The sequence below is a fragment of the Strix aluco genome, chromosome 1 (genome assembly GCF_031877795.1).
Source record: "Strix aluco isolate bStrAlu1 chromosome 1, bStrAlu1.hap1, whole genome shotgun sequence".
Taxonomy (NCBI): Eukaryota; Metazoa; Chordata; class Aves; order Strigiformes; family Strigidae; genus Strix; species Strix aluco.
Window position 1 is genome coordinate 82,617,463 of NC_133931.1, and position 17,109 is coordinate 82,634,571.

A 17,109-nucleotide genomic window follows, 5' to 3' on the forward strand; every position below is an offset into this window, starting at 1 on the left:
AGGCGCTCGCCGTCCGCCGCGTAGCGCCAGGCGGCCTGAGGGAGGCCGGGCCACCCCGCACCCCCCGGGCGGGGCCTGCGCCGCCGGGGGCGCCCGGGAGCCGGGGCCTCTCGCCTGCCCCCGCCCGGTGTGCCCCCGAAGGCCGCCCCTCCTTCGCGCCGGACAGCCCCGGTTCTGCTCCTGAAAAATAATTTAACGTGGTCAGGTCTGCGGCCGAGAGCCAACATCAGCGTTTATTGGGTGCGAGCCCACGTCGGGCCGCGAACGGGAAGAAACAAGGGAGCGGCAGAAACGCCACTGATGGGCTTTTTGTTGTTGCCGTGGGTTTTTTTTCCTATTTTGGGGAGAAACATACGATTGGATATGATGAAAGATAAAAACTAACACATATTTATTAAATGGTTTTACAAACAATCAATATAATAATTCCATGTTTACAAAATAGTAATTAGGCTAGGTAAAGTGCTGCAAAATATTTTAAATAAAGACATTTTGTAATTTTCCAGTTTCTGGTTACCAGGATAGGTGGTGTCTACAGACCGTTATGCTGCTTGTGTGCTGAGAACAGACATGGAGACGACAGGGAATTTGTTCAGAAGGCTTAAACAGTCTGGAAAAAGTGCAAAATGAACAAAAAACAAGTAGAAACGAGTATTTCTTCAGATCCTATTACTTTGGGTTAAAATCATTTCCCCTCCTCTGCATAGAATTTTTTTTTTTTCACAAACAAACTTAAGAACGGTAAGCAGGTGTGTAGTACATACACATGAGTATCCCTGTGTGCTGACAATAGGTGCTTTTACGCTGGATTTGACACACGTAAGGCCACTGATCAAATGGCGACCACTCTGTTTGTCACTCAGATGTACTAACACAAGGGGAAATTTTCTGAGTACGAAGGACTGAACTGCATCCCACAGACCCTGTCCTGGCACACGTCGTTTTTTTTCCAGCAGGGATGCATGGAGAAGCCACTGCAAGGTGAGGGAGGATGAGCACTTTGACCATGCTACTACAAAAACAGCATCTTCAATTTACTACCAGGTAAGAGCACACCAGATAATGCAGACAGTACTGAGCCCATGGCAAGATCACACCCTGTGTTACCCCATGCCACTTGCTCACACGTCCACACTCTGATCTATGTCCTCTATGCTGCCTGTACTGCCTTTTGACTGGAAATTGCAAGCAAGCAGGCTTCCCACGGAACAAATGCACGTTTCAAAGCCACCTCATACTCGCTTGCCCTCCTTCCTGCCCCTGAATTCAGTTTTGGAAGATGGGAAGGTGATGGCAGTGCTTGGCGGGAAAGACGCTGTGGACCATTGTGACAGGAATTTTTAGATAACTGCTACTTTGTGGCTGCTGCTAGAATACAGCAAAAAGGTTTCTTGAGGGATTTCCAACTGAAGGCTGTGTGGAAGGGATCTCACAAAGAAGAGAAACATGTTCTTTGTGTTTTGCTGTCAAACTGCTGGCGGTGGAATGTATTGTGTCCGAGCAAAGTTTTTCTTATGTGCTGCTGTTTGGGAGGGAAGAGGTAATTTCCTGCAGAAAATTAAGCATCTTGCCACTACCTGAGGAAGAACATTAAATGTTGCAGAATCACCTCCTTCCCATTACACAGTATTTAGGGGCTTGAATGTAACTGAGTACCACGAGAACAGAAAAATGAAATTCTAAAGACACTCAAATAAGCACTTACTCCCCTAAACTTTAATGATTTGCTTGTTCAAGTTTTGCTTTGTTTTTCTTTCTGGAAAAATTGAGACTTGTACTGGAGAAAAATTGATCTATTCTTCTATCTTGAAACCAGAAAATGGATCATTTACAAAAAGTCCAAGAAACTCCTCCAACTGCTTTTCCTTCTTGAACTAATCTATTATTCTAGAAGAGTGCCCCTGCATTACATACCTTTATAGCCACAAGTATTCTTCCTAAAACAACAATAAAGTGCATGCTGTTATAATGCCACCATTGACAGCCAGCTAGTCCGTCCCATCAATCCGCTCCAGAAAAGCCTGTGAAGGATCGCTCCCTCCCTCCGGCCTGTCCCTGTCCCATAGCCCATTTCCCCTCCTGGCACCAGTACTCCTGTTCAAGGAAGCACACATTTGTTCGGGTGTCTGTCCTACAAAGTTTCATCAGCAACTTGGAAGTTGTACTCTTCTAACTGTATAGATTGTCCTAAACATGCAGCAAGGAAACAAGGCTTTTAACTCATCTGAGAAATTTAAATGGCCTTTAAATTTACAGATTTCCCAGCAAAAGCTTCTTTTATTTTTGTTGGTTTTTTGTTTTGGGTTTTTTTTTTCAAATGCAAAGGACAGGCTGGAAGAAGCTAAAGAGGAAACTTAGCAACCAATGCCGTGGAACTGATGTGGCCATGTGTTTTTAATAATTTCCAGAAACTTGCTTTTAATGTTAAAATGTTTAATTTCAAAAGCTGCATCTTGTGGGATCTATATCCAGCATCCACTTACTTTGTAATGGATTTGATAATGAAGGCACAGGCTCACTTTTGTACTGGTGAAGGACAGCAAACACAGTCAATATGCGTTACTGACACAAAAGCACAAGCAACGATAAAGCTAGTGTCAAAAATTCTCAGCATCTTTCCTTTCACTACACTTCTTTTTGGCCATCTGCCTATTTTTTCACCTCAAAAGAAAAAAAAATTAAATGGAGTTAACTTTAAACACAGGTTTACCTACACATATATGTTAGTGGAAGATTTTTATAATGTGTTGCTGTACTGTCTGAGGGTCCTAGATGACCATATTCACCTCTTCAAATGCCAGCAAATGGAAAATCACTTGAGTAGTAGTAGCAGCTGACATGGTCCCTCAACTTTGCTAATGGTTTACATCACATTAAAAAAACTAGCTTTACTTCTTCCTATGTCTTTGATTACTATTGCTTGGTATTACAGTTCAATTTTGCCACAGGTGAACAAAAAAGCCCTAGAAAAAGTTAAATAAGTTACCTGCTTAAGATCCCATGCCACTCACTCAGCATCTGTGGAGTTGAAACTGGCAAATAATTTAAACAAGTTCTGTTTGTTTGTTTCAAATTATATGCCAAGAAGAAGATTCCGAGTGTCTCCTATAGCAAATGACCTCACTGAATACTTTTACGTATCTTAAAATATTCAGCTTGCAACACAACTTTTGTTGCAAGTAATGGCAGCTGTCCTGGGGAAAAAAACCCCATAGAATCTTGAATTAAGGAAGTGGCACCTAAGAAGCCTTTTCTGGGGTTTTTTTTGTTTTGTTTTGTTTTGTTTTGTTTTTTAACCTCTAACCTCTATTCCAAACAGTAACTACCCTCACCTGCTCCCCAAAAGGTTGCTTGGTTTACATGATATTAACTCTTAAATATAAAAATATGTTGGCTGACTTTACATGGGCAATACTGCCAAGGGCCAGACTCTATCAAGGAACACAGCAGGTGGTCAGTCAAATAGCATGCCACTTTACAACTCTACAAGCCTAAAACAGCAAAAAACTTGGAAATGCATCACCATATCCAAAATAATTCAAAGGGTTTAAGTATGAAATCAAGTTCTTTGATAGTGTTGCACACATTTAAACTAGAGTTGTGCTGGTTAATGTGTTTCATATACAGTAGATGCACTACACATAATGCCAACTGAGGGGATTCATACTTTTTGGTGTGACTGAAGGAGGTGAGATTTAGGTAATCTCATTGCAATCCTCTGATAACTCACCCTTGCTGTGTAAATCATTAACTGTAGTACATTGTTGGCAACCAAGCGTAAATAAACTGCTGATGTTGGAAATTTGGCTCAGCACCCCAAAATACATGCTTGGCAAAAAGATTAAAAAAAAAACTTTCCCCCAACTCTTTTGAACAACTGACCTCCAACACTCGTCTGCAACCAGTGGATAGATAATTCATTTCCATGCTATTACATTGAGGTGTAACTACCAGAAACATTAAACTATCAGTATCAGCTGATATTTATCCAGTTAATTCACTCTGCATAAGGGAAATTATTACAAGACATCTAAAGGGATAGTTAAAGCTTACAGCTCAGAATTTTCCTTTTTTTTTTTTTTTTCATTTGATTTTTTTTTGTGTGTGTGTTTTATGTTTAATTTCTTCTATGTTACCAGCTGCAATTTCCAGGTTAATGACTTCCAAGCAAATTTGAAAGGAAGCCTGAAGATTTTTTCTTTTCCTGGGATTCTGCTTCTTGGCCTTGTGAAAGTCCCAATTCTTTCTCAATCTGCTCAAGCTCAGACTGGTCAAGCAGTTCAAAATCATCAGCTTCCTCTGTGTCTGTCTCCTCACTCAAACTGGGCACTGCATGTGAGGAAGCTTGCTGTGCGGACTGCAACTGGTCTTTGATGGCAGCAGACACTGCAGCTGCGATGACATCCCCAGCAATTCCACTCACTAAATTAAAGGTTTGGTCACTGGTCAAAGGCAAGGAGAGCCCTGCAGTGGATGGTCTCTCTTTACTCTGTCTGGAAGCATGATCCACCTTGAAATATGTTTGTTCTTTTTTTCGTTTTTGCTGGATGGGCATACCGATGCTTGAGTCATCGTCATCATTTGTTCCGGCACCATTTTCTAAAGAAGGAAATTCTGAAAGATCTCTAGCGAAAGCTTCTTCATGATCACTAGGTCGGTCAAAATCTATTGCAGGGTTAACAGAAGGAAAGAGTGTTAGCCAACATGAAAGGCTTCCCAAAAAAGCAGCCAAATGTAAAAATGCAATTAGTAAGTGTTCCTTTGAATACATTTACTAATCCATAGCCTAGTAGTCTTCTGTAGTCTCAGTGCAGAGGAGCTTTGGGTGACGTTTAAAATAAAATGGTTTTGAGGTCGTAAATCCAGTACCACAAATCACCTGGTATCAACCTACCTGGTATCAGAAACTTATTTGAGGAAAATATCGTTCTAAAATGGTATCTAGCTGTATATGAAACAACCCAGGCAAATCTTTAGCGAGGTTAGTTCTAAATACACCGTCCACATAAAATTTATAATGTGCCAACAGGTCTCTAAACTCTTTTTTTCCACAATATATATAAATTACAAATATGTCAGCATGTATGAATGTATTTATTACAAGCTTTTAGTACACTTGAGGAATAAAAAAAAAAGAAGGAATGTTTTGTGTGTTTAAATAAAGGTATAAAACCAATGTAAAGCCTTAATTTATAACTCTTTCCTTTCCTGGTCAATGCTTGTATTAAATAGGAAACAGAAAATGGAAACTCTACAGATGACCAAGATTGTTTCATGTCTTCAAGAGAATAAAAAGCAGAATGTAAACAAAATATTAGATTGTAATGGCTGCATTAATGGCACAATATTTGTTATTAGAAATGTGTAAAACATACTGTACAGTACCTGGCCTGTGAAAGAGGCCTAAATGAGCATCAGGGAATACTTTGATCTAGTATTTGAATAAGAAGGTGAAAAATAATCAGTCTGAACTTACTTTCTATGAAAACAAGCAATAGGAGCATTCGTAAGGGCTAAGGAAATGAATCCTAAAAATGTCTCATACATCATTTTCTCCATTTTCTTTAGGAAAAACAGGCTGGGAAGGTGAAGAGGAAGGGTAGTGCTGTATGCAGAGTGTTGGCTCAAATGCACAGAGCTTTGACAGGAGATGAGCTAGTCCTCAGATGCATCCCGTCTGGTCTTGCACTTGTGTGTATGTCCCATTGGCTGAAATGCTCCGTAAGGGAGAAGAGTGGATGTTGTTTAATTTCACTCAGCAAGGCCGTTAACGCAGTGTCCCACATTATCCTTACAGCCAAATTGGTGAGTGAACTGGGTAAGTGAACTGTAAGGTGGGTAGAAAATTAGCCAGACTGCCAGAATCAAAGGGCTGTGATCAGTGATACAAGGTCCAACCGGAGGCCAGTTATTAGTGGTGTCTCTCAAAGGTACTGAAGCCAACACTGTTCAGTGTTTTTATTAATGACCTGGATGACAGGGTGGAGTGCACTCAGCAAGTTCATGGGCAGAAAGGAACTGCTATGGGGCAGGCGTATTTGATATTCTGGAGGGCAGGTTGCCCTCAGAGGAACCTCAACAGGCTGGAGGAATGAACAGGCTGAAAAGGAACATCATGAAGTTCAACAAAAGCAAACATCAAATCCTGCATCTGGGATGGAATAATCTGTGCAGCAGTACAGGCTGGGGGCAACAAGACAGAAAGCAAATTTCAAGAAAAAGACTTGTGGACACCAAGTCAGTGGTATGGCCTTGCAGCAGGGAAGGCCAAGCCACATACTGAGCTATACTAGCAAAAACTAAGTCAAAATGTCAATGGAAGGGATATTCCCCCACTATTCAGCACCTGAGAGCACACATTTGGAGTGCTTTGTCCAGTTTTGACCTCTCCAGTACAAGACAGACAATGAAAGACTGGAGTGAGTCCCCTGGAGGACCAGCATGACTATTAGGGGGCTGGAGAAGAGGAGCTATGAGGAGATGCTGAGACAATGGGCTTTGTTCAGCCTTAAGAGAAGGTGGCAGAGAGGGGAATCACATAGTTGTCTTTAACTACCTAATGAGAAGGTATAGAGAAGATAGGGCCTGACTCTTCTTAAAGGTGCACTGTGGAAGGATGAGAAGTAAATGAACACAAGCTGGATCATGGGAAATTTTGACTCACTATAAGAAAAAACTTCTTCATCATGAGGGTGAGGAAATATTGAAAAAGGCTGTCTGGGGAGGTTGCTGAATTTCTGCCACTGGAGATGCTCAAAATTCAAATGGTCACAGCCCTCAGCAACTTGATAAAGTTGAACATGCTTTGAATAGGAGGCTAGTTGAGATGAACAACAGCGGCTCATTCCAGCTTAGGACTCTGTGATCGTACAATGCCATCTATTTACAACTTGAAATACTAACAAAACAATTTAAATTATTAATTGGGCCTGTATAATGTCATTAAGTAATATCACCCCACTTGTCATTTACAGTGAACTTTTCCTAGAAGAGGAGAAATGCAAGATGACAAGAGCAACAAATCCACAGATAAGATTACACCAAGCTACTGTTGATCTTAATCTTTATTCAGGCAAAGTGCTAACTGAAAGCTTGGTCTGTAAAAAGTACGAACTTAAAGACCTGGTCAAGATCAAGACAAGTGCTTGAGCATCTGTTCCTAGTCTTAGTCTTCACATCTAATTTATGCTCATTGCTGGCTGTCTTCATTAGCATTCTAGTAACAAAACCTAATAATACTTCTTTAATTGGCTGTTTAGAAATTCAGAGTATTCACTTTTTCTTCCTCAGCTTTTATTTGTACAGCTTACCCACAAAAACATTGGTACTCACTTAAAAGGTTTACTTGCTTAAAAGGTTTGGCAGAAGAGAGCGCTAAATCTGGCACTTACCTAATGCGTCTGTTTTACCCACCACTACTTATTTGTTTAGACACTTACTGATGTACTGTATTATTTTTAAGATGAGGACAGTTCTTATGCAAGATGAATCCAAAATTATATAAAACACTGGAATTAATTTTAAATTCATTGTAGGGGAAAAAAAAACAACACAAAAAACTTCTGTCCTCAAATTCTCTGATCATTTTCAGGTAACTTACATGACTGCAGTTCATCGATGAAATAGATGAAGCCATTACATACCATCAGATGTGTCTGTCTGTGGAGAATACCCCTCAGATAAGTTAAAGGTCCCATTATCGGTCCAGGATACTTCCGATACATCTGTGTCAGACACTGACAGCTCTTTGGCAACAACTGCAGGACTAACCTACACATAAAAATGTCCCACACATGGTATTCTTATACTCAAAAAATTCACACTACAGGAAGCCAATGCTTAGATACTGAAAAATAAGCCTCTTGCATGTCATAGCAATATAAATCGCCTCTTATTTAAGCTTTAATTGTAGAAACATTATAGGAGTATATAATACTTAGAAGTGAAGCATCCCTCTTTGTAATAACTGAAAGCTGTATTATACTCAAGAAACATAGCAAATTCCAGTTATTCATTCTGAAAGTAATATCCTACTGTAATGAAAACAGAATGAGCCTGCAAATATAGAATACGCATAAACGTAAAGAAATGCATTAACTTGGATCAAAAAACCAGCCCATTATCTATAAGACAGTCAAAACTTAGCTAAATAAAAAATTATCCTTTACAAATTTATTCGACAATATTCAATTATGTCAACTACAAATGTTTATCCCATGGGATATAAATTATTTTTTTTCAGAATACAAAAACAACTTCAGAGCAATCACTATCAAAGTCAGGCTCTGTACACTACTGATCAAATACTGCATAAGAATTCCTATATATCTGATTTTTTTTATATCAACCAGTGTTCTTATTATAATGGAAAATCCTTTGCCATACAGTTATTGAGAATATTAAGAGAGAAATGAGATATTAGAGTGTCATCATATCTAGAAAGATATAGATAATACACTGATTTACACTCTCATTGAAAATGACAAGTGATTACAAAAGTACCTGACAAATTATGCAGGTTTTCTACAAACGTTTCCCTTTTATATTTTAATTTGATAAAAATTAACTGCAATTTCATTGCTGCAAATAAAAATAGCTGCCTTTGCTATTCAATTATAGTTTAATCATTCTATAAGCTAATACAGAAGAAACATATTCTTAGTTTAATAGGCCAAAGAAACCATTACCTTGAAGGCCAGAAGTCACAAATGCTGTTAAGTTAATTAGTATAAGCCTAAAGATGGAGACTATGAATCACTGTTAAAGTGTACTGCTTAGTTCAGTAACACAGCCTCCTGGGCAGGTTAAAGTCTTCCACAGAAGAACAGAGACAGTAATCTAGATACTCTCCATTATTTATAGATTTTAAAAGCAAGATAGGGCTGACTGAAAAAAGCTACCTTAGGACACAGAGCTGATATGTCTAATTCACTGTCATCTTCTGTGGGCTTCGTTTTTGCTCTTTCTGAAAGAGAAAAAAAAAAATTTTATCCTACTCATGACAATGGACTTACAGGTTCAGTGTGTGTTCTCTGTCACACAGCTTGCAGAGTACAGTAAATTTTCACCTGTCCACACAGTGCATCATTTACGTAATATGCTACTAAGGTGAGGGAAACTAAAGCTTATTGAGAGGCTAGATATTTATCAAATATACTGTGCAGCAGCCAAAGTGGGAGAGATAATGTTGCTCTGAAATACATTCCAACAGATTTATTTACCTGTATTGTACTTCCTTCAGAAGTCTCTGTGGCTCACCATAATGTTACCTGCCCTGGCAATATCTATCTATCTATCTATCTATCTATCTATCTATCTATCTATCTATCTATCAAACTACACTGGTGGTACAATGCACAGTTGTAACACATTGTTCGAACAGGCAGCATAGTTAGCCCAGCATTACTTTTACATGAGAGCATGCAATTTTCTGGATAATTGCATGTAATCTTCATTCACAAAACCCTTGTTCTTTGCCCCCAGCTACCCTGCATTCACATTTATATGCAAATATGCATCCAAAGCATCCTCTAAAGTCTGCTAGAATGTTGCTCCTTACAGATGAAGAGAGACACAGATTTCGCCTCCTCTGTCTGAGAATAGCCTCATGAATATTTTAAACGAATATAAGCTGAAAACCAGTCATATTATCCCTGGTTGCCTATTTTTGCAACTTGGTATTTCCTCTCTTGTGCCAGTACAAGGGTTTTTGAACCCATGTGGTGAACCCAAGTGGTGAAGCAAGGTAGGGAACTAATTGTGTTAAATTAAATTGGCAGGTGAGATGCAGAACGAATGACACTAACCTGAACCATTTTCCTAGTGCTGGTTTATGAAATTTATGAAACAATTGTCTGATCTCTCTTTCTGCCAGTTTAACTTAAAAGTAGAACAAGGTAGAATAAGAGATGAAAGAAAATTTTCAATGCATTATTCCGTATTTCCAGTAACTACTGCATTATATGTAAGAGAAGGGGAAAAGACAGATGGTTCCTCACATTGTGTCTAGGAACAGCACACTGTATGATGGTTACAAGAAATGCATGTTTTAAAGCAGATATGAAATCTACTGATGTAACACTAACTAGAAAGGGTAGGCTACCTGCAAGTAATGTGACTACACTACAAAGTTTTAATTACCAAAACTGTAGCATACACAAAAAGCAAGCTAAAGATAACGTTGTTCATATAAATATTTTTCTTGAAATAGCTTTATTACTTACAATCTAAAAGTTTTCAGTGTTATAAAGATTTCAGGTGAGATAGGTGAGATTTTGTTTTAAACTGATTTCTTCCCTTTCTAACTAAAAACTTCAATTAATTTGTAGCTCCTTCCTACTGCAGTTCTTAAATGCTTAACAAATTCTTGTTGCTGTTGGGAGTGAAAACAAGGCAGATTTAGATACTGCAATAGAGTTTACTTTCTTATTGAAAATTCTGTTATGTACTTATTTTGTGTTCTTGAGCTAGTCTCTCTCCTGGATAAGTCTGCCTTATCTAAACAGAGATAAGCATTGCATGCTTACAGTGAGAAGTTTTTTCTGAAAACCTATAAGCAGTACATCTAATCAAGTATGAAGAGAACCATTGGTCTTGCCTTGTTTCCTTCCGTTAAATAATTATTTTTTACTATACCCAGACGTCTGACATACATCACTCCTTACAAAGCTAAGAACAGTAGCCATGTTCAAAGCAAGAAGTACCTTTAAAGTTGGCTTCACAGGACAAACCAAACTGTTTGCAGAGCGAATAAAATTTTCTCTGCATACAGAAATACATTACTTGGGACTATACTTAATTACTCACCAGATCTCTCCTTTTTCTTCTGGTTGATATATTCCACTATTCCAAAATCTAGTTTCATCAGAACAGTCTTAATTTTGTTGCACACTTTCTGTCCAAATTCATTGCACTTAAGGAAGGGACATAAAAAGGCACACAATACTGTGATAAAAATGAAGACAGAAAGAAAAATTGTATTGAAATATTACTTTATAAGAAGTTAGTCAATAACATTTAAATAATGTATTTGCATAAGATAACTACTAATTTTACATAATACAATTAGTTTTACATAAAAACACCCTGCGAAATGCCCATGTCAGACAAACTGTTAATGTCAAATCCAGTTTCCAGGAGCCATTCCTACTCGTCACAGAAAATACCATCGTATTCATATCAATTCACACCTTTTTTACTTCCAGTAAGGCACAATTTATGATCACTGTAACATTTATCATTACCTTGATTTAGTCCAGTTTGATATCTCTACCTGAGAAACATGACTATGCAACATTGTGCCAGAATCAACATGCTGAAAAAACTTGTAAGCTGACTTGTATATGATAAAAAACACTGGTCAGAACCTACAAATGTACGAATATATGTGTATATATATCATAGAATCATAGAATGGTTTGGGCTAGAAGGGACCTTAAAGATCATCCAGTTCCAACCCCCCTGCCATGGGCAGGGACACCTTCCACTGGATCAGGTTGCTCAAAGCCCCGTCCAACCTGGCCTTGAACACTTCCAGCCACCACTTCTCTGGGGAACCTGTTCCAGTGTCTCACTACCCTCATTGTAAAAAACTCCGTCCTGATATCTAATCTAAATCTACCCTCTTTCAGTTTAAAACCATTACCCCTTGTCCTATCACTACACTCCCTGATAAAGAGTCCCTCCCCATCTTTCCTGTAGGTCCCCTTTAAGTACTGGAAGGCCGCTATAAGGTCTCCCCAGAGCCTTCTCTTCTCCAGGCTGAACAACCCCAACTCTCTCAGCCTGGCCTCATAAGGGAGGTGCTCCAGCCCCCTGGTCATCTTCGTGGCCTCCTCTGGACTCTCTTGACCAGGTCTGTGTCCTTCTTATGTTGGGGGCCCCAGAGCTGGACACAGTACCCCAGGTGGGGTCTTACAAGAGCAGAGCAGAGGGGAAGAATCACCTCCTGCTGGCCACACTTCTCTTGATGTAGCCCAGGATACAGTTGGCTTTCATGGCTGCAAGCGCACATTGCTGGCTCATGTCCAGCTTTCCATCCACCAGTACCCCTAAATCCTTCTTGTCAGGGCTGCTCTCAATCCCTTCATCCCCCAGCCTGTATTGATACCAGTGGTTGCCCTGACCCAGGTGCAGGACCTTGCACTTGGCCTTGTTGAACCTCATGAGGTTCACACAGCCCCACTTCTTGAGCTTCTCCAGGTCCCTCTGGATGGCATCCTGTCCCTCAGGCCTGTCAACCGCACCACCTAGCTTGGTGTCATCTGCAAACTTGCATGTGTGTGTAAATAGAAATAAATAAATACCCCCTATACAGAGACCAAATAATGAACAAACCACATACATACGTCATGATTGAAAAAGAGGATATACTTACACAGGACATAGGAGAGGACAACTCCAGGAATGTAACTTCCCAATACAGTGAAAAATGTACATATGCTGCAGACTAGTAGGCAAAACTGGCAAAAACATTAAAATTTGCCATTAACACTTCTACTGTTTAAATATTTAGACTGTTTTGCAAAAGAAAAATGTTGCATGCTAAATGAAATCTAGAATGCAGTAGAAAATTGAAGTTTTTTTTAAAATTAGGAAATACTTTAACACTTCTGGTGCAAATAAGCATCAAAGCCCATTTTGGCTAATTAGGATGTACCCCTTCTTCTGTTACAAAAATATACTATTTTGATTCATTTATCGTAAAGGTTTAACAAACTCACGGTTATCGCTAACATTACTAGTTATTACTTCACCTTCATTACACAAAAAAAGCTAAACAGTTGACATGCAGGAAAAAAACCATATCACTAATTGAAATATTACAATGCATACTTGTTGCATGCTTACAAAAGCAAAAAGTCCATCCTGTAAACACAGTTCTCTCCCCTGTTGTGTTGCTCTGTGAAACTTTTCTGTCATGTGCTGGCAAACATTCTCTTGATGCTTTTTGGCTACTCTAGCATCCCCGTTAACAAAACTGATGAATTTTCAGTATAGAACATGAGATTTGTACTCTGCTGTGACTGAGACATATAGTGCATCTTTCACAACTGCACAATGCTGAGTAGAGAACTGATCTGTTGAAAGTTTACAGAAAGAATCTATTTGCTTTTGGAGTTGAATTGCAATAAAATGGTTAATTTAAAGAAATCTTGCACACAGCATCACTGCCTAATTTGCTTGTAATTATAGCACTAAAATAATGATATGGCTTAAAGAAGGTCAGAAAAAAAAAGGAAAACATGTTGTCTAAATCAACTTTTCTGAATCAGTACTGAATATATATCTTAACATACAGTTACTGTGTCATGTACATGACAAAATTATGGCATTGTGTATACTGATACCACATTTCCTTACCTCAATATACACCTAGTTCTTTTAAATATAACTTTATTATCCTAAACATATAACTTCTTTTTGTATAATTTATTAATCTTTGAAATTTATTTCATCCTGTTGCTTGTCTGTATTTTCAGTCTAAACTAATATTTGAGTGTGGTACTACATAATTCCTATTTGCTAATTCTGAAGGGCCTGTTTTCAGGAACAATTTTGTGGCAAAGTTAATTGAGATCAAAAGAGGAGAAAAAGCCTCCTAATCTCCTTTTAAATTGTATTTAGCAAAACAAATATAAAAATAAAATTACTATTGCCATGATATACTTCTACATTATTTATATTTTTCTTTGGAAAAGAAAGCCGTTTCACTTTTCATTAGAACTACATAATGATATTCTTCCTATTTGGAAAGAAGAAACCTTCTCTTGCTTGCCTCTTCATGAACTGGGTTCTCCAGCTCAGTCTTTCCAGTAAAAAAACCAAAACCATCAACTATATCTGTATAGAAGAAGAATTATCACAATAAAATACGAGGAATTCTCTTCTATCATGTAATACTTGTGCAGCTATTTCTGAAACCAATAGTTATTTGAAAAAAAAAAAAAAAAGGTGTATGTTTAGGAACTGTATACTTTTTCTGCTTTTTCAAGTTTTTATTAAATTGTGATGTTTTAAATTTCCTTTCCATGGAATGACTGGTGAGGTTCCAGCAGCTGTAAGGGGAGGGACTGTATAAACTTTAAAGTGAGCAGCTTTGCTTACTGACAACCTACCTGTGTTCTCCACAGCAAAAATTTACCAAAAACTCATGACTGAGTGTATCATAATGTGTATTTTATTTTTCATTTTTTTGCTTGCTTGTTTTTAAAATCTATCTCACCTTTTTATTAAACAATATCAAACTGTTAATATTACTTGGGACTGCTTACCTTGCCAGGGTTTTGTTCCTTGAAGTGGGACATTTCTTGAAGAAATACAAATAAATTCATCAGTGTTTCTGAAATGCACTGATTTATTCTGGGTCTGTAGTCTTGCCTGGAATTGATGATTTTCCAGCTGAGTAAAACAAACAAAAATACCCAACAACTTTGGTTATAGCTCATATGAAAATTGAAACTGGTTGAAAACATCATGTTGTAAAGCTATAGCCTTCAGTGATCCAATGGCTGCTGCTATGCTACAGAAACCTGTGCTTGTTTCAAAATATTTTATATTTAGCTGATTTGATCTTTTTTAATCAAAAAATTTCTGCTCAGTAGTAGCAATTCTCAGTCCATACAAGCAATTATGGAAGAAATTACTGCTTATTAATTCTGGCCTTATGAAAACACCGAGTTCAAGGCACAGTTGTCATCTAAATTAAGCAACCGAACCCCAAACTTGTTTCTTAATATTATTTTTTCTTAAAAAATATACCACAGTACTTTTCATTGCCACAGGATGGCCATAAATATTAATATATTTAATTTCATGCCTATAATCCTTGTGAGGTTTCTTTTCTATTTTTTGTCTTGTTCTGCAAACTGTGATGATTCCTAAGAGACTGTTATCCAACTTAGAAAAAAAGAAATTGCTCTTGAAGTCTTGATTTCATTTCCTTACTGAATTTTTTTTCTATTAGATTGAAACGACTGTTTCTAAAGCTTAGCTTATGACTGTTCAGTCCTTTTAATAAAATTTAAAAAACTGTACTAAGGAATTTGCTGAAAAACATGAGAAAGCATATGTATCTACTTTGGGGCTGATCAATTTAGAAATATCAGTTTCAATGATCACATTGTATACCTTTTCGCAGTAGACAAAACATCTACAACAGAGACACTTTATGAAACAACAAATGAAAGGAAAAACATGCAAAGGCCAGTCAATGTCAATCAAACTGGTACAAAGAATGGATGTACCACCATGCAAATACAGAGAGTCCAAAGTAAATTCTGCACCAACTTTAGAAAGTTATCTTCCACATAAGTCACTGCTCAGTACACACAGTTTTGATCACAGTGAATGCAAGTAAGCCATAAACAATCCCACAGTCATTTTACTCAGATACATAATCCATTAAATGTTCATTTCATCACTGCATTCATAGTAAACATTTTGTCATAGGTGGATCAAATTACAGCATAAATCAAAAACTACATTATGAAAAAAATGAATGTACAAGGGTCAGTGTGCAGCAATAAGGACATACACAGAGGCTGTCAGTTCTAACTGCCAACTCGTATTTCCAAATAATTACTCTGCTATTTAGCTACTAAAACACCACAAGGCCCTGTTAACAGTTCTTGTTATTCAGAATGCAAACACCCTCCAATAGTTCCCTAGGACAATTTAAATTTTAGCAAGCATCAGTAAGTGACTGATGAGATTTTTGCTGTTCAAACTTTAACCTGTATGGACTTGGTGTTCAAAAGTAACATTTAAACATGTGTTTTAATATTAGGAGCAACAAGATGTAAATTTTGGGGGTTTTGGTAGTGAACATAAGACTATAAAACCATAAATTATCTATCATCACTTGTAAAAACACCTGTAGTGATTAAAAGCTTCTACACTGTTCAATGACAGATTGCTTAGTCATTTTTATCGCCACATATTGTAAAAATTGAAAGCCATCATGAGCATTCAGACTTTTCTCAGTTGAAAGCTGGTTAGCAGGTTGCTTTTGTCTACCTTCTCTACTGAGGACACATGCATAATCTGCCTTTGCTGTACTGTATTTTATTTTATTAGCTATGATTAGTTCATTCTTACTAATAAGGCACCATTATGTTTTAGGTCTCTCATGTCCTGATACAAGGAAAGCCATGAAGATTTTAAAGTTTTTGAATATATGTTTGCATTTTTGTGAGCTGCTGGCATTACTGATGCACATGTATAACAGCCCTGATATCCACAGGGTATCAAGACTCCTGGTTCAGGTGTTACTTTGGAGTTTTGTTCCTGTAAGTGACAGACATAATGGTGCATATTAAAATTAGAGTACTTCTTTTTCATTTGCTTAATACCTAACATTGTTCAAAACAGATGTGGATCCCTATATAGAAAATTTAACCCTACCAAAATAAGCTTATTTTTCCTCATAAATATTTTTCAGATCCCTTAGAATTAGTTCACAAACTTGCAGGAACACACAAACTAGAGATGTTTTCTTTTTAAAGTGCTTAAAAAAATTTTGCTCCCTGATGTTATTTTTACTTTTACAGTCTATAAAGCAAAACCGTACAATAATGTTTTTATATGGGCACAAGTTCATACCCCACTTGCACCAAGAACTGCAATGCAGATCTTTCTAGCAAGAGCAACTGGTTTACTTATACAGCCCAAGGAGATAATGGTTGAAAGACAAAGGGAAATTCTGGAATGATTTACTTGAATTCTGGAAATGATTTACTTGAAAGTTACACGTATAATTGCACTGGACTACAAAAGATACATTGATTTTTCCTAAAAAGATAAACTTCTGATTTGCTTCTCTTTGTAGGACTGTGGCTATATGCTGATACTGCACTGAAGGGAAGTGATCTCTCACATGGCAGCAAGCAAGATACACCAACACAGCACTGAAGGGATAGTTATTAAAAGGTTCAAGTGGCCAAAATTAGATAGAAGCTTTGATCAATGAATCATAATAGCAAGTAAAATAAGGTAGTCCACACTCTTATTACATTATAACATCAAACAAAAAGAAAAGTTTGGAATTACATTATTACCCCAGATTTCTGATCACAGATTAATAACAAAACTAGGCAAACAATAAGTAAC

General features: G+C 37.6%; 1 protein-coding gene across 4 annotated transcripts in view; it reads right to left on the reverse strand.

Annotated features, from left to right (window-relative positions):
- Positions 1 to 201: 201 nt before the first annotated feature.
- Positions 202 to 17,109, reverse strand: part of RETREG1 (reticulophagy regulator 1) — a 72,098-nt gene continuing 55,190 nt past the window's right edge. For 3 of the 4 annotated variants that reach the window (XM_074826372.1, XM_074826382.1, XM_074826392.1), the window contains 6 exons: positions 14,274 to 14,400; positions 12,377 to 12,461; positions 10,807 to 10,944; positions 8,901 to 8,965; positions 7,644 to 7,770; positions 370 to 4,665 (listed from right to left, as the gene is read on the reverse strand). In XM_074826372.1, coding sequence (XP_074682473.1) covers positions 4,154 to 4,665; positions 7,644 to 7,770; positions 8,901 to 8,965; positions 10,807 to 10,944; positions 12,377 to 12,461; positions 14,274 to 14,400 — 1,054 coding nt within the window. In that variant the 3' untranslated portion in view covers positions 370 to 4,153. Of the gene's footprint in view, positions 4,666 to 7,643; positions 7,771 to 8,900; positions 8,966 to 10,806; positions 10,945 to 12,376; positions 12,462 to 14,273; positions 14,401 to 17,109 lie in introns of all 4 variants that reach the window. The other variant, XM_074826364.1, reaches the window with a different exon arrangement.